This window comes from Mustelus asterias, chromosome 11 (genome assembly GCF_964213995.1).
Source record: "Mustelus asterias chromosome 11, sMusAst1.hap1.1, whole genome shotgun sequence".
In the NCBI taxonomy this organism is placed as follows: Eukaryota; Metazoa; Chordata; class Chondrichthyes; order Carcharhiniformes; family Triakidae; genus Mustelus; species Mustelus asterias.
This window is the reverse complement of record NC_135811.1, coordinates 42,335,392-42,353,463: the sequence shown is the minus strand read 5'-3', so window position 1 is coordinate 42,353,463 and position 18,072 is coordinate 42,335,392. Positions and strand designations below refer to the sequence as shown.

General features: G+C 44.5%; 1 protein-coding gene across 1 annotated transcript in view; it reads left to right on the top strand.

Moving 5' to 3' along the window:
* The window catches only part of cfap46 (cilia and flagella associated protein 46), a 198,419-nt gene that overhangs the window by 139,819 nt on the left and 40,528 nt on the right, over nucleotides 1-18,072 (top strand). The window contains exons 42-48 of the mRNA XM_078222910.1: nucleotides 229-408; nucleotides 6,591-6,758; nucleotides 7,897-7,994; nucleotides 8,573-8,646; nucleotides 12,351-12,544; nucleotides 14,118-14,236; nucleotides 17,306-17,397. Coding sequence (XP_078079036.1) covers nucleotides 229-408; nucleotides 6,591-6,758; nucleotides 7,897-7,994; nucleotides 8,573-8,646; nucleotides 12,351-12,544; nucleotides 14,118-14,236; nucleotides 17,306-17,397 — 925 coding nt within the window. The remainder of the gene's footprint in view (nucleotides 1-228; nucleotides 409-6,590; nucleotides 6,759-7,896; nucleotides 7,995-8,572; nucleotides 8,647-12,350; nucleotides 12,545-14,117; nucleotides 14,237-17,305; nucleotides 17,398-18,072) is intronic.

The following is an 18,072-nucleotide window of genomic DNA, read 5'->3' as shown; positions in this document are numbered from 1 at the left end:
AGGAGTACATTGTGGGGATATGGGCCAAACACAGGCAATTGGGACTAGCTGGGAGGGCAAAATGCTGCAGATGCTGGACTGGTTGGGCCAAAGGGCCTGTTTCCGTGCTGTATTGCTCTATGACTCGATGACTCTACTGTATGGTTTTGTAATATTTTCAAAAGTATACTTACATAGAATGAAGTTCAAATTTGTTCACTTGTTTGTTGTTTCATGTTCATTTCATAGAAAGAACGATTCATTGCTCGGATATACTTGGCTCATGCGAGTGAAGTTTTAATCCAGTCTATGAACCTGGCACTAAACAGCAATCTTACTAACATATTAGGAGCAGCCAGTCTCGAAATGGTTGAATGTTTTGGCCAATTTGATACAGTTTCAGCAAGTCAGTACTTAGCACTACATCAGGTATTGCAATTTGTTATCATTCATGCATTTTGGCTTTTGATGACCTTGTCTAGCAGAATAGATTAATAAAGATACCACGCATAGAATGTGCAATTGCTAATTAATTTTCATCAGTGAAACTGTACAAGCATATTGTTTTTTTTAAAACATAGTGGTCAGTTTTAATTACTTCTTCATTAGTCATTTAAGCCAATATTTGAAGGATGTGTAACAAAGTTGTTTCTGCCAAACAAAGAATTGATGATGGGAATTTTCCATCTCCAGTCAACCTCGGAATTGTATTGTCTATTCCCAGGTCTACAGATCCCTCTAGTCTTTCCAATTTTAGTGCTTGCTAAAAGGGTGTTTGCTTGCTGTGTTGATATTCCTTAGTTATTTCAAGATATTGCAGCATAAAAATTATACTATCATGTATTTCAAACAAAAGGTTTAGAAGCACAAAACTATACTGGTACAGTGGGAGGAAGTTTCTGGCAGGTCCGGCAGGATTTTCCAGTCCTGCCAACGGTGACTCCCCTGCCGCGAGTTCCCCAGCGATGGAGGATATGAAACCCCATTGATGGTGGTGGGATTGTAAGTACCTGCCGCCCAATGGCAGGCCACTTCCGTCGCTGCAAAACACGCAGCGGGGACGGTGGAAAATCCCACCCAATGTCTCAAATCCAGCTACCTGAAAATGGAATTGACCAAAAACTGGACATTTTTACAAGCTGCCAGGCATCAATTTTGATTCTTATTAAATAAGTGAAATAACTTTCTGGGACAACCCTGCTAGATGCTGCATTGGCGTGGTAGTGCACTGGGCTAGTTATCGACTTCACGTGCCAGTCTATTCCCACGCTGTGAGCAGTCCGAGTGATATTTGACTCCTTGCTAACCAAATTGGTCTGATCCATCCAACCGAACTGGTCTGACAACCTTGCTTTCAAATGTTATTTCTTCACTATCATGTAATCTTTTTTTAAACTATATAAGCGGCACAGTGGTTAGCACTGCTGTCTCACAGCGCCAGGGACCCGGGTTCGATTCCTGGCTTGGGTCTCTATCTGTGTGGAGTTTGCACATTCTTCCTGTGTATGTGTGACTTTCCTCCAGGTGCTCCGGTTTCCTCCCACAGCCCAAAGATGTGTGGGTTAGGAGGATTGGCCATGCTAAATTGTCCCTTAGTGTCAGGAGGATTAGCTAAGGTAAATGCATGGGGTTATGGGATAGGGCCTGGGTGGGATTGTGATCGGGGCAGACTCGATGGGCCGAATGGCCTCCTTCTGCACTGTAGGATTCTATGATTCTATGAATTTGTCAGCTGAATTACTCCTGAAGTGAAGCACCTATCCTCATATTTATGCCAAAATTGACAACTTATTGGGGTGTAGTCTGGCTCCCTAATGTGATTTGGGATTCTGGTCCAGGCCCCCAACAAAATAAAACACAAATCTTTGTTATCTATGCTAATAGCCGACAAAGTCACCACTACCTTGAATTTCTATGCCACAGGATAATTCCAGGGCTCCGCAGGTGAACATGTACAGCATCGCCCAACCAGCCACACACACACATATTTTGTGGAGAGAGCAGCTTGCAGATCTCTGTCTTTAGACAAACCCAAGCCAGAAATGAAAACTGTTCTTTCTCTTCTACAAACCCAGCTCCTCCCATTAACCACATTGCCACATGATCTTGCATATCAAAACCCACCTTCCATTCCTTTAATAAGAACATAAGAACATAAGAAATAGGAGCAGGAGTAGGCCATCTAGCCCCTCGAGCCTGCCCCGCCATTCAATAAGATCATGGCTGATCTGAAGTGGATCAGTTCCACTTACCCGCCTGATCCCCATAACCCCTAATTCCCTTACCGATCAGGAATCCAAAAATCAAAAACCCCAGGGGACCTTTTCTTTTTGTAAACATAAGGCCATTAGCTCTCTCCAGAGTAAACATTACATGGCTAAATGAGTAATTATTCTGCTATCCCAGCATCTGAGCTTATTCCCTCCAGACATACCGACTGCCTCGAGAAAAAAACTGAACTTGAAAACTATCCCCCTTACACATAAATATAGCGACTACTATCATCACAATTTAAACTATGGAAATGAATAGAAATATACCTCTATTATTTAAAAACACTTTCTTAGATGTGTGCTGCTGATCTGGCGTAAAACATTTCTTAACTTTTGTTGACAAGATTACAACTTGCCAAGCTCTGCAATCTGAAACAGTGCTCTTCCTTTCCTGTCGAAAACAGTGATGAAGATGCATTATTTTTTGATTTGATTTATTATTATCACATGTATTGGTATACAGTGAAAAGTATTGTTTCTTGTGCTCTATACAGACAAAGCATACCTTACATAGGGAAGGAAAGGAGAGGCTGCAGAATGTAGTGTTACAGTCATAGCTAGGGTGTAGTTAAAGATCAACCTCATGTGAGGTAGGTCCATTCAAAAGTCTGATGGCAGCAGGGAAGAAGCTGTTCTGGAATCAAAGCCCTCCAAGCCCGCGCCACTCATGTGCCCAACTAGACCATTCGTTTGTATCCCTCCGTTCCCAGTCTGTTCATGTGGCTATCTAGATAAGTCTTAAACGATCCCAGCGTGTCCGCCTCAAGCACCTTGCCTGGCAGTGCATTCCAGGCCCCCACCACCCTCTGCGTAAAATACGTCCTCCTGATATCTGTGTTGAACCTTGCCCCCCTCACCTTGAACCTGTGACCCCCTTGTGTTTGTCACCTCCAACCTGGGAATAAGCTTCCCACTGTTCACCCTATCTATGCCCTTCATAATTTTATACACCTCTATTAGGTCGCTCCTCATCCTCTGTCTTTCCAGAGAGAACATCCTCAGTTTACCCAATCTCTCCTCATAGCTAAGACCCTCCATACCAGGCAACATCCTGGTAAACCTTTTCTGTACTCTCTCCAAAACCTCCACGTCCTTCTAGTAGTGTGGCGACCAGAACTGGATGCAGTATTCCAAATGTGGCCTAACCAACGTTCTATACAGCTGCAACATCATATGCCAACTTTTATATTCTATGCCCCGTCCAATAAAGGCAAGCATGCCATATGCCTTCTTGACCACCCTCTCCACCTGTGCTGCCACCTTTAAGGATCTGTGGACTTGTACACCCAGGTCCCTCTATGTGTCTATACTCCTGATGGTTCTGCCATTTATTGTATAGCTCCCCCTTACATTAGATCTACCAAAATGCATCACTTCGCATTTATCTGGATTAAATTCCATCTGCCATTTCTCCGCCCAATGTTCTAGCCTATCTATATCCTGCTGTATTCTCTGACAATGTTCATCACTATCCGCAACTCCAGCAATCTTTGTGTCGTCCGCAAACTTACTGATCACACCAGCTACATCTTCCTCCAAATCATTTATATATATCACAAACAGCAGAGGTCCCAGTATAGAGCCTTGCGGACCTCCAACCGGAAAAAGACCCCTCCACTGCTACCCTCTGTCTTCTATGGCTAAGCCAGTTCTCCACCCATCTAGCTAGCTCACCTTTTATCCCATGAGATTTAACCTTTTGCACCAGCCTGCCATGAGGGACCTTGTCAAACACTTTACTAAAATCCATATAGACGACATGCATGGCCCTTACCTCGTCAATCGTTTTTGTCACCTCCTCAAAAAACTCAACCAAATTTGTGAGGCATGACCTCCCTCGTACAAAACCATGCTGTCTATTGCTAATGAGATTATTCAGTTCTAAATGCGCATATATCCTATCTCTAAGAATCTTCTCCAACAATTTCCCGACCACGGACGTCAAGCTCACCGGCCTATAATTACCCGAGTTATCCTTGCTACCCTTCTTAAATAACGGGACCACATTTGCTATCCTCCAATCCTCTGGGACCTCACCTGTGTCCAGTGAAGAGACAAAGATTTTTGTTAGAGGCCCAGCAATTTCATCTCTTGCCTCCCTGAGGAGTCTAGGATAGATGCCATCCGGCCCTGGGGATTTGTCTGTCTTAATGTTTCCTAAAAACCTAACACTTCCTCCCTTGTAATTGAGATTTTTTCTAACGGGTCAACACATCTCTCTGAGACACCACCAGTCAACATGTCCCTCTCCTTTGTGAATACTGATGCAAAGTATTCGTTTAGGATCTCAGCTACTTCCATTGGTTCTAAGCATAATTCCCCTCCTTTGTCCCTGAGAGGTCTGATTTTTTCCCTAACAACCCTCTTGTTCCTAATGTATATATAAAATGCCTTAGGATTCTCCTTAATCCTGTCTGCCAAGAACATTTCGTGACCCCTTTTTGCCCTTCTAACTCCCTGTTTGAGTTCTTTTCTACTTTCTCTGTGTTCCTCCAGTGCTCCATCTGTTTTTAGCTGCCTGGACCTCATGTATGTCTCTTTTTTCTTTTTGATTAGACCCACAATTTCACTGGTTATCCACGGCTCTCGAATCCTACCTTTCCTATCCTTCCTCTTTACAGGCACATGCCTGTCCTGAAGTCCTATCAACTGCTCCTTAAAATGCATCACTTCGCATTTATCTGGATTAAATTCCATCTGCCATTTCTCCGCCAGATGTGGATTTACCCTCGAACAGCCTCTCCCAATCAACAGCCACCAAATCCTGCCTAATCCGGCTGTAGTTAGCCTTCCCCCAATTCAGCACCTTACCCATAGGACAACACTCATCTTTTTCCATTACTATCCTAAAGTTTACAGAAATGTGGTCACTATTTGCCACAAGTTCCCCACTGAAACTTTGATGACCTGACCGAGCTCATTCCCCAGTATTAGGTCCAGTATAGCCCCCTCTCTAGTTGGACTGTCAACATATTGTTCCAAAGAACCTTCCTGTACGCATTTTATAAATTCTTCCCCGTTCAGGCCCCCAGCCCTAAGCGATTTCCAGTCTATGTGAGGGAAATTAAAGTCTCCCACTACAACAACCCTATTTTTTCTGCTCCTGTCCAGAATCTCCTTACATATCCATTCCTCAACTTCCCGTGGGCTGTTGGGAGGTCTGTAGTATACTCCCAGCATAGTGACTGCGCCCTTCCTGTTTCTGAGCTCCACCCACAATGACTCGTTACCTGACCCTTCCAAATTGTCCACCCTCTGTACCGCAGTTATATGCTCCCTAACCAGCATTGCTACTCCCCCACCTCTCCTCGCCCCTCCTCTGTCTCGCCTAAAACACTTATACACCGGAATATTCAGCTTCCAGTCCTGTCCTTTTAACCAAGTCTCTGTCACTGCAACCACATCCAAGTTCCGCGCGAGCATTAAGGCTCTAAGCTCGTCTGTCTTGCCCGTGACGCTCCTTGCATTGAAGCAGATGCACTCCAGATCTCCAGGCCCACTGAGGTCATCCTCCCCCAGAATGCTCTTCCTCTTAGCTAGCCTTGTCTTGGCCCCAACCTCGTCCCCAGCCTCTATGCTTATTGACCTATGGTTCTGATCCCCACCCCCCGCCACATTAGTTTAAACCCACCTGAACCGTACTAGCAAAATCGGTTGGTACGTGTCCTCAGACTTTGTATCTTTTTGCCGACGGAATAAGGTGGAAGAGAGTATGTCCGGGGTGCGTGGGATCCTTAATTATGCTGGCTGCTTTTGAGGCAACGGGAAGTGTAGACAGTGTCAATGGGTGGGGAGGAGTTTGAGTGATGGACTGGGCTTCGTTCATGACCCTTTGTAGTTTCTTGAGGTCTTGGGCAGAGCAGGAGCCATAGCAAGCTGTTGTTCAATCAGAAAGAATGCTTTCTATGGTGCATCTGTAAAGGTTGGTGAGAGTCGTAGTGGGCATGCCAAATTTCCTTAGTCTTCTGAGAAAGTAGAGGTGTTGGTGGGCTTTCATAACTATAGCGCCAGCATGGGGGACCAGGACAGGTTGTTGGTGATCTGGACACCTAAAAACTTGAAGCTCTCGACCATTTCTACTTCATCCCTGTTGATGTAGACAGGGACATATCCTCCACTACGCTTCCTGAAGTCGATGACAATCTCTTTCGTTTCGTTGACATTGAGGGAGAGATTGTTGTCAGAGCATGTCAATATTATTAGCATAGGGCTGCACAGTGGACCACTTAAAAGTAAATCTGCAGAACATTTGCAGTGTAACTATGATCCAGCTTTTGTAGGATTTTTAAACATTTGCTCCCAAGATTTCACACACTCACACTTGTGAAATTGTTCTAGAGCTGCTCTACTTCAGTGATGATGAAAGAAGCCTTAATCAAAATAGGATTTGATACCGGCAGCTCCCAACTTGCAGCATTAGCACATCTTCAACAAAGACTGCAAGCAGATGGAACCATGAAAAATATGCTCAGGACAGTTAATGAAACACTTGAAACAAGTTTTAAGGTATGGTACCTGAAAGTGGTCACTTCTTAAATATCACATGCTATTTTATATTTTCTGATGAATGCACCCTTTAAACCTAAGATGAACTAGGTACAATTTAATTTCGCTCAGCATGGCTGCATTCTTCTTCAGAAGCCATGTCTTTTATACTTGTGAAAACCCTCTGGAGTGGTTTTGTTATTTGGAATCCAGATGCATTTTTAGTAATTCCTGTATAAAATGCTCTCATTCAGTTATTTATTTGTTCGCCTTGACATACCAATAATCAATTGTCAATAGGGGAAAAACTGAAATGGTACCCTTCAAGACAATTTGATACCTTACCCCCGCCCCCAACTCCTTTGTAATATTCAAACTGCCCTCTTATCCCATCTTGGTTCCTGCATAGTGCAAAAGAGTCAGTGAGTCTGCTCAAAATCTTATTCATAGATGGTTTCTTCAAGCACACCACAGTGGGTCAGCAGCATGCTGAAGAATGGCCTTGGAATTTCAGGCAATGCCTCACAGGTAATGGTCTGCAGGTAAGTGATTCAAGAAGATGTCTGAGGCTTGTTTGTGAGGTTGGAGGGGAGCACTCGGAGGGAGATGAGATGGGAAGGGAAGGGAAGGCAAACAGGAAGGACAAGAGGGAATGAGAAGGCAATTGGGAGGGAGGGCTGAGGCTATGTTTGGGGTGTGGCCTTGGGAGGAACATCCTGCTGACCTTGGTTTAATAGTCAGCTAAGTATGTTTTTAAATTATGGTGGCGCTTTGAAACAATTTCTTTATGGGCAATTGGTTCAGCTACGTACACATCTATTTTTCCTGAACTCCAGCTGTGTTCGGGTCAGCTCAATTTTGGGCAGCGGACTTTAAACACACGCTACAGCTCTTATTGTCAGGCCTTAGATTTAATTATTTTATTTATATTGCCTTTCCAATATGGCAGGTGGCAATTTCTGGTTTATAGATCATGCATCCTGGTCACCATTCTCCGGCTGTTCACTGCAAGCGAGGATGGAGCATTTGGCACTCAGCCAAATCTCCGTTCACTGTCGCGGGACCAGAGAATCCCGCCGGCATGAATGGCCAGAGAATTCCGGCCAATATTTCCTTAACTACAAAACCCACCTTCCAATCTTTCTCCCATTCTTTACAGGCATGGAAAAACATCATCGTCCAACCACAGCACCTTCATTACCTGAGTGAATTTCCTTCGAATTTCAATGTAATTGTTCTTCAGCATTCTGAAGACAGGTAACCAAAACATTCACACCTTTGTTATTTTGTTCATTTTTTATGCAACCATTGTCAGGGGAAGTGCTATATTCTGATTCTAGGCTTACGCTTTTGCTGGACTATCAGTTTCTGCTGAAATATCAGAATTTCTTTAAGATTTAGTACTATTTTCTGATGGGTGCAAGGTTTATGGTAAAAGATTACATGGCACTCTTTTGAAGAAGAGCAGTGGGGGGTTACCCCTGGCGTCCTGGCCAATATTTATCCCTCAGCATCATTGTTCCTTACTCCAATGAAGTTTGTGGGCTGCTGAATTTCAGACAATACAACAGTAACTGCATCGAATGTATTTAGTTGGCTGTAAAGAGGTGTTTGATGACCGAGACAGTGTTCGATAAACACCAGTTTTTATTTTCCTTTTCAAGTATTCTTGACAGTAGAAACCTGTGTAATAGAGCTTAAAATGGTAACAGCTTTATCCAGGATCTGGCACGAGTAATTGGTCCACCTGTGGAATGTGCAAAAGATAAGGGCTATTTATGCTGTAATTTCTTGTGGAGATGAAAAATAACTAATGTTACAATCCCTTGGTACAGATCGATGCTATATGGAGCACTTCTTGAGAAACCAAAACCAAAAACTGCTGAGAAAAAGGGCAAAGGCGTTCAGAGTAAGAAAACCCGTGCTATTTTGCCAAATTGATATCTTCTATTGTTTTTTCGTGAACAAAATATTGTAATGTTTGCATTTTGATGAGGTGGAAGGAGCCTGCTCCCTTGCCTCAGCGTGAAAGTACTTGTGACAACTCCTCACAGGCCAATACACCTGCACTCTTGCAGGGGAAGCCTCTAACACTAGGCCTTGCTACCTGCTCAGTTGGTAGGGCTGAGAAGTGAAGGTGGCCTTTAGGGATTGGGGCCCCTTATCAGCTTCTTCAATTGCCTCAGCTCTTTAATGGTGCCCTTACATTGCTGGATGAAGCCATTGGCCATTGGCTAGGACTCAGCTGGACTCCACTCAAGCGTCTCTTTTTTAAAAATTCATTAATTGTACCAATCCATAATTAACCTTAAACTGAGTGGCTTGCGAGGCCTTTTCACAAGGTGTTTAAGAGCCAACCACATTGCTGTGCATCTGGAATCACATGTAGGCCTTCCCAAAAGGAAAAGGGCATCAGAAACCCTACAGTGCAGAAGGAGGCCATTCGGCCCATCGAGTCTGCACCGACAACAATCCCACCACGGGCCCTATTCCCACAACTCCACACATTTACCCCTCTAACCTACACATCCCGGGACACTATGCTCATTTAGCATGGCCAATCAACCCAACCCGCACATCTTTGGACTGTGGGAGGAAACCGGAGCACCCGGAGGAAACCCACGCAGACACGGGGAGAATGTGCAAACTCCACACAGACAGTGACCCAAGCCGGGAATCGAACCCAGGTCCCTGGAGCTGTGAGGCAGCAGTGCTAACCACTGTGCCATCATGCCGCCTGGTGAACCAAATAAGGTTTATGACAATCAACCAATGGTTTCATGGTCCTCATTAGCTTTTTAATTCCAGATATCTATAAAATTCAAATTTTACCATCCATCGTGGTGGGTTTTGAAGTTGTGTCTGGGCCTCTGGATTACTCATCCAGGGAGAATACCACTACACTAATGCCTCCTCCCTGAATGGTCAGTGCTTTACACTGAGTCTCACTGTTTCTCTGCATGTCAGTGTGCTGCTCCTGCACCCACTCAGAGTGGTGCTGCATGTAGTTCTCCATGACAGCGGGGGTCGGCGGTGGGGGGAGGAATCGCACTCTCAATGGAGGAGCTCATGTGCTCAAAACTCGGAGTCATTCCGGAGCGCATGCAGTGCATGACTCCTCTATCTTCTGCAATGCCTCAGGATCTCCGACATTTAGGATCTGAACTCCTCTCGGATTCCAGAAGACAGCTCTTTGTGTGTGACATGTGAGGCTCAGCATCTTTGCCCAGCGGAGCTTGGCTGGATCCATCCTCTCTTCTCCAAGGGGGCTGTCCACCCCACTTTCCCTGCATCTCATTATGTGCAGTTGATACAGTGCTTCTATTCTATGTGAGAATGAGGCCCACCTGAGTTGAGTGCCTACATTGATGGAAGGTGCAAATCAATGATATGCCCGTGCAGGCTGGAGAACATCTCTTCCTGCCAAGGAAGTGAAAGTCAATTAGGCTGATACGTTCTTCCCCTCCGAACTGGCCCTGTGAGAATGACAAGAAGATGGAGATGAGAACTCAGGCTACTCAGCCGGAGTGCCAAAACAACTAACCCAATGGATAATAACAGTTAGATAAACACAGCACACATTGGACAAGAGTAGCCTCCATACCCTTCACCTGAAGATTGAGCAGTAGCAGAGTGGTTAGCACTGCTGCCTCATAGTACCAAGGATCCGGGTTCGATTCCCAGCTTGGATCACTGTGCAGATTCTGCACATTCTCCCCGTGACTGCGTGGGTTTCCTCCGGGTGCTCTGGTTTCCTCCCACAGTCTGAAAGACGTGCTGGTTAGATGCATTGGCCATGCTAAATTCTCTCTCTGTGTACCCGAACAAGCGCTGGAGTGTGGCGACCAGGAGATTTTTACGATAACTTCATTGCAGTGTTAATGTAAGCCTACTTGTGACACTAATAAATAAACTTCTAGCTATCAAATAACCCTGCCAAAGCCTGGCGTGATGGCGTCCTCACGATCTCCAGCCTCTCCATTGGAATGAGTGTGTTGAGCTGCGATACAACCTCACCTGTCCCTGGAATTATACATTCTTTCCTCTCACAGGATAAAGAGAGAAAGATTGATAAGAAGGCTCATCTATCATCACATCCATATGTGAAGTTGGGTTCCTCCGTAATGCCCCCTTGCACAAGATATGAGGATGGTTGACATCTCAACTAGCCACTGGTTATGACAATGTCCAAGAGAACTATTAGCACTCTGTTTGCTCAGCTCATATGCATGCTGGTGTCGACATAGAAATCTAGCACCCAGGTGTGACTTGCAGTTAATTGAAGCCCTTTCTGCATTGCACCTTCAGTCTCCTTGTGACTCCCTGGCTGGTGATCTCTGTGGCTACCTCCATATCCTGGCAGATTTTTTCTTCTGGGGGTGGCAGAATTGGCACATTTTTCCTATCAAAGACTTTGTTAATTAAAGCTTCAAAGAAGGCATCACGAAAGTGTTGGGGACACCAGCCCATGTCTGCAGTATTCCTCTGATCTCCTTGTTGCTCCATAGCTTCAGGCAACAGCAAGTCCAGTCATGTCTGCTATTTTGCATTTCAAAGTGCCTGTTGGTGCTGGTCATACTAATATGGTGCCAAACTTGCCCTGAACCAATTAAGCCATTTGAATTTTAAAATAAGGGGAGACAGTGGTGAGGTGGTAATGTCACTGCACTATTAATCCAGAGGCCCAGGTTGATTCTTAGGATATGGATTCAAATCGCACCATAGCAGCCTGTGAAATTTAAATTCAAATGAATACAAATCTGGAACTAAATGCTAATATCAGTGATAGCCACCATTAAACTATTATCAATTGTTGTAAAAGCCTATCTGGTTGACGAGGGATATGGGGGTGGGGAGGGCAAGATCAGGATATTGAATTAGATCATCAGCCATGATCAAAATGAATGACAGAGCAGGCTCAAAGGGCTGAATGGCCTACTTCTGCTTCTATTTTCTATGTTTAATGTCCTTTAGGGAAGGGAATCTGCCAACCTTACCTGGTTTAACCTACTTGTGACTCCAGATTGACTCTTAGTTGACTTCAAAATGACCTCAGTTCAAGGGCAATTAGAGATGGGCAGCAGAGACACTAAGTGATACGTCCCACACAAACATAACGAATCATGTTGCATCATTCACGTTAATGTAACATGGGCTCAGAATCTGGGTGTCGGAATCCTCACACTGGAATGAATATCCATATTCCAGTGTCAACATTAATCTCAGGTTTGTCCCAACAATGCTCTTTGTATCAACTTAAACCTAGTGATGTTTTTCCATTTTCTACATCAGTCATCCTGGGACTTTTTAAATGAGATTGGTAGAAGTACTTTGTCCTATGACTCCATGCCTTTTAGGACCAGGATTTATATCACACTAAAAGGATCCTTAAAGTTTGCAAGATTTCATTAGGTAGTCTAGGCTGGATTTGAAACCAAAGAGTGATAAACCTGCTTATTTTTCTTTAAACTTTAATGAACAATTAATTATCTTAACGTAACAGTGATAAAGCTTATTCTGTTTCCGGCAATGTTTTTGATGTAGCCTTGTTTACTTTTTCATTGAATATTATTATGTTTAACCAAACAAATATTGATTTTTATGTTGAATCAGATCCAATTCCTACACAAGCTAGAATTGTCCGCACTTATGTAAATCCGGAATTATTTTCAAGTCTGTTGGCCAGAGTCTCCAGGTATAAGCAGAAGTTGGCACGGTATCTTTTAAAACTGGAATATCAGCACAGTCACAAGATGCAAAGGAAGGTGGAGTTTCAGAATTCACAAGAAGACCTAAATCTAGATGTGGTGAGTTAATTTGGTTTGCCATTTTATGTTCAGAATATAATCATCATTATATCGTTATATATTTTGGCCGCTATGCTCTGATTTTGGATGCCCTGTCTCCATTGCCAGCGACAATGGAGAATTTGGTGCTCAGTTAAATCTCCATTCACTGTAGTGGGATTGGAGAATCCCAGCTGTGGGCAAGGTCGGAGAATTTCGGCCTTTGTCTCCAACGTATTTGTATACAAACACCTGTTTATCCCTTTTTGTGTACTGTTTTTTTTCTGTGCTGGACAATCTAATATTGCATATTGTATAATGATTATGTATAATGCAAGTATATTATTTTCAATTGAATAATACGTCTTTGCATACAAAATTTTCCTAAGCTGTTTATCGCCGGTGTATGCAATTTGCTGTTATTTGTGCAAGTAACTCTAACAACATTATATTTGGAACAATAAAAAACTGATAAACCTGGATTCCACTTCCAATATGTTATTGGAAATTGGCAAAAAGATCACCGTCTTAGACAAAGTAACTGTATCTACCTTCCCAGAAATCTCTGTCTTCAGATCTTTTTGGATTCCTATGGTTTGCAGAGTACAGCTAATAATAACTGTGCAGGGTACAACTTGTGGGGCATATTACACAGTCCCCCTGATGTAACAAGGCAACAGAATTATCCCCTAATACTAGATAGTTCTCTCAGACAATTCTGGTGGGAACATGTACCTCTGTAAAGCCCTCCTCACATGCTGTTCTGGAACTCTTAGATTATCATCGAATCATAAAATCCCTACAATGCAGAAGGGGGCCATTCGGTCCATCAAGTCTGCAATGACTCTCGGACAGAGCATCTTACCCAGGTTTCCTACCCAATTCACGTAACCCTGTCCATTTACCCCACTAATCCCCCTAACCTACACAAGTTTGGACACTAACGGGAAATTTAGCATGACCAATCCACCTAACCTGCACATCTTTGGATGTGGCAGGAAACCGGAGCACCCGGAGGAAAGCCACGCAGACATGGGGAGAACGTGCAAACTCCACACACAGTCACCCGATGCTGGAATTGAACTCGGATCCCTGGTGCTGTGAGTAGCAGTGCCACTACTGTGCCACCGTTGATGCCATCGGTTTCCCTCAAAGTTACACACCATCCTGACTTAGAACTATGTTGCTGTTCTTTCACCATCACATCACTGTGATGTACCTACACTGAACTACCTACACAGGACAAATTACAAAGTACAAATCATCAATCGCAAAGTTCAAAAAGATAGGAATCAAAATTATACATACAGCATTAACCTCCAACATAAGAAAGAAAAAAGCGAATCAGTGAAATGATTTTCAAAGCTATTGATTTCCCGTTTTCATGGAAAATGAAGCAACATAGAATTCAATCCCAAAAGGCTGCCATGTCCCGGAATACCATGCAGTTAGAGGTATCATTTGTCAGCATAATCTGTGTCCTTGAGAATATTGCAAAATGCTGCATATTTCATAATGTAGGAGATTAGCGAGTCAAACTTTTAAGATGTTAGGATAAATACTTTAATTTATTGTTTCATATTCAAATGAAAAGAAAACAAAAGATGCTGCAGGAAATGAACAAAGGCTTGATGCAGAATTTTCCAGTATTATTGCATCTATGGAAGAGTACCTGAATCCTGTTTTGTCACAGTTTGACCTGACATTTGTTCCGTAAGTACTCACCATGTTTAGAAGTTCAGTCTTTTCTGTGTAATAGCTGGTGGGATATATCTGATTTTCTTGGTAAACTTCTGAATTTCTGTGGGTGGCCAAATAAGGCTGTATAAGAGACCCTAACTTAAAACTCTGTGGGGTCAAAGTGCATATGTGCTGGGATGACCCTGCTAAAAATGTCCAACTTAATCTATATTTCTTTCTTTCTCCCTCTCGTTCTCTCTCCCTCTCTCATTCTCTCTCCCTCTCTCGTTCTCTCTCCCTCTCTCGTTCTCTCTCCCTCTCTCGTTCTCTCTCCCTCTCTCGTGCTCTCTCCCTCTCTCGTGCTCTCTCCCTCTCTCGTGCTCTCTCCCTCTCTCGTGCTCTCTCCCTCTCTCGTGCTCTTTTCTCTCTTTGTTGCTTTCTCTGTCTCTGTCTCTTTCTCCGTCTCTTTCTCCGTCCCTTTTCTTTTTACTCTCTTTCATTATTGTAAAAACAGGCTTGTCTTTATAGCTGAATTAAGATCTATTCTTATGACTAGTTTGTGACACTGAATTGAATTTAAGTGACAGGAATCTTGCCGACTGGCCGGAGAGCTGGCAGGAGCCCCATACCAACTGTCTTAGGGACATCTGCTGAATTAAGTGGCACACAGGCACTTCACTGAACAGTGGTGGGTGGAGGGCATTAAATTCCACCCATTGTATTCTCAGAGAGTATCTAGCAGAAAACCCTAAAAGCTGAATGGGAACTCAAAGTTTCATTTGGAGACAAAATTCTTCCATCATTTATCTAACACCACACAAACCAAAGTGAAACCATTATGTAGATGATTTCAGAGAGCCCTATTAATATCTCTAGCAAGCAGTGATTTGGAAGACTTGACAGCAGTTACCTTCCTGTTTGAAAACCGAAGACAAACAATGGGCCCGTTTTTACCATTTTGATTCTAAGTGCCGAATCTGGGTGTAGTACAGATCCGACCTCGAAATCCGCTTTCCAGCGCGCCGATATGCTTTCAGCCGGCTCCAGTACGATCTGCGCTGTGGGCGGGGCTTAGCGCTGCCGGAACGATCGGAGCTCTGAACCGCACATGCGCAGTTTGAAAAAAATTTGAAAAAGCGCGCCCGGGCGCTGGGCTGGAGCGCGCGACTGTGGCGGTTTGTGCCTTCTTTCCAGCTAAATGTTTCTGAAAGATTGCTTCCTGCTGTGTATCCTGTGTCCAGCGTACCCAGGCAGAACAATTCGAAAAGAACATCAGTAGTTCGCTTTGGAAGGCAGGTCTATGCCAAGCTGTATCCTGTTTTGCTGGTTGGACCTGATGGGTCCACTATCAATATTCGGTACAAGGAGCCTAAAAAATTATTATGATGCCAGTCGATGTTTCCCTTCTGCCAGAAGCTGAAAGGAAAGCAAGAATGCACAAACGTGTTCCCAAAAGAGCCAGAATGAAAGAGGAGCAATTTGAAGATGAATTTAAAGTTGACAATTATAGCAAATTCTGGGAGAAAAAGTAGTCTTCAAAATTTTGGATTTTAGAAACAACCATCACCAGACTGCTTGACTGGTGTTGACATCAGTGGAACTTTGACAAATGCACATATTATTGTGATGTCATTAATAAGTTGTGTTTTTTATTTATGATCTAATCCATTTATTTTATTAAAATGTGTTTCTACAGGAAGGATACAGGGAATTAAAAAACAGATTCCTGTTTTTATTTCTACTATTACATGGCTTAAATGCAAGGGGAAAATGCTTTGAATGTTAATTAGACAATACCCATTCACATTAGTTCTGTGCCCTCTGTTCCTGGCTACATTTGTGTGGATTTGACTTGCATATATTTAGTTGTTTGTGTGATATATCATTAAAACCATTTGCAGGGGGGAAAAAAGCAGAAAATGGAGAGAGTGGCTCTCTGACACACATCATCCTCTGGGGGGGGGAGGGGGGGGGCGGCGGGAGGAGGAGGGGGTCAGCTCAGATGTATCTCTGGTGGGGGGGCGAGAGGAGGAGGGGGGCGGCTCAGATGTATCTCTGGTTGGGGGGGAGGAGGAGGGGGGTGGGTCGGATCATCCTCTGGGGGGGAGGAGGGAGGCGGGTCGGATGGATCCCTGGGGGGGGAGGGAGATGGGTCAGATGGATCTCTGGGGGGGGGGCAGGGGAGTCCGCTGCCACTCTGTGGGCAATCGGTGGGGAGGGAGGGGGACAGTGGTGTCCGCTGCCACTCTGCGGGCGATCTCTCCTCCCCACTGGAGGAATGAATCCCTCGGAGTGGACGTGTGGCCACTCTGGGAGGAGGGATTCGTTCCTCCAGTGGGGAGGAGGGATCGCCCGCAGAGTGGCAGCGGACACCCCTGTCCCCCTCCCTCCCCACCGATCGCCCGCAGTGTGGCAGTGGACCCCACTGCCCCCCCCCAGAGATCCATCCGACCTGCCTCCCTCCTCCCTCCTCCCCCCTCCAGAGATCCATCCGACCCGCCTCTCCTCCTCCCCCCCCCCCCCCCCCAAGGGGATGATCTGACCTACCCCCCTCCTCCTCCCCCCCCCCCCCCCCCCCCCTCCCAGAGGATGATCTGGGTCAGAGAGCTGTTGCAGGCTCTGAACCCACTTCGGAGGTTCCCCTGCAAAACAAAAATCGGCTTCGGATTTTTATTTTGCAGGTCGCTAATAGTGCGGATCCGGAATGGAACAGAAGAAGGTAAAATGGGATTTGATGGTAGTGTTGAGCGGGCAGTTCATTAAATATATTTAAATGCATGCTCATGCTGCATTTAAATCGTCGGGCCGCCCGATTCGGGCGTGGAACGGATCCGTGCCCGAATCGGGTGTCGGTAAAGTCGCGATTTGCTCGGACGTAAGTGCAGATCGCGATAAAGGCCTCACGCCCCATTTTACCGCGATTTCGCACCCGAAAACGGGCGCAAATTGTTGGTAAAATTGGGCCCAATGACTAAGCAGCAGATAGTCAAATACTTTGCTTAGGAAACCTATACTAACACCAATCAAGGTAATCCGCCCTTCTCAGATATGTGGGAGGTGGTTATCTTCTGAAGGCTTGTTTTAATTATCTATGTTTTCCAGTCCACAGCCTTCTCCAGTAACAGGCACAGATTCAGGGAAATCAAAATCCAAAAAGAAAGAGGAAAAATTAGTGGGTGGAAAGTCAACTCCAGGTATGTGGCAATTAACTAGGAAAGAATTTCACTGTCAAGCTGTAAAATGATAAACCAGGGATTATACTGACTTATAAATCCACTGTGCCTGCTGGTGTCTATTGCCTCTGTGCTACCAGACTGCTTCTCCACTTCAAAGTTTTAGATGAGTTGTAATTTCCTGCAGTTAAACATTAGGAAGCCCCAGCATAAATCTTGTACCCTCACCACTGACTCCAGCTTCCTACCCTGTCCACATTTAAAACATGGATAAAAGAGTTGAATTCCGAACGTGAGGAGAGAATGACTGTCCTTGATATCAAGACACCATTTGACCAAGAATTGCTGGGCAATGCTGTTCACAATCTCCATTTCTTTGTTGACCTTTGTTGAGCTGAGCTGCCCATATTTTCTCCATGATAAAAACCGCCTACATCCACCTCCATAACATTATCCTCTTCCACCCTACCCCATCCCATATGTGGCTGAAACCATTCACCCACTTTGTCCCTTTCCAATCCGACAGTGATTCATTCTTCAAGGAACAAATTAATTATCATACCATTAACTAATTTTGTTAGGAGTCTGTTCAAACCCTGGAAAAGGGCAGCAATTTCAGGCCACTGCCAATGGACCTCTCTGAACTATTGCAAAAAAACTGCATGGTTTCAGCAGTAGCTTTTCCTTAATTCCGAT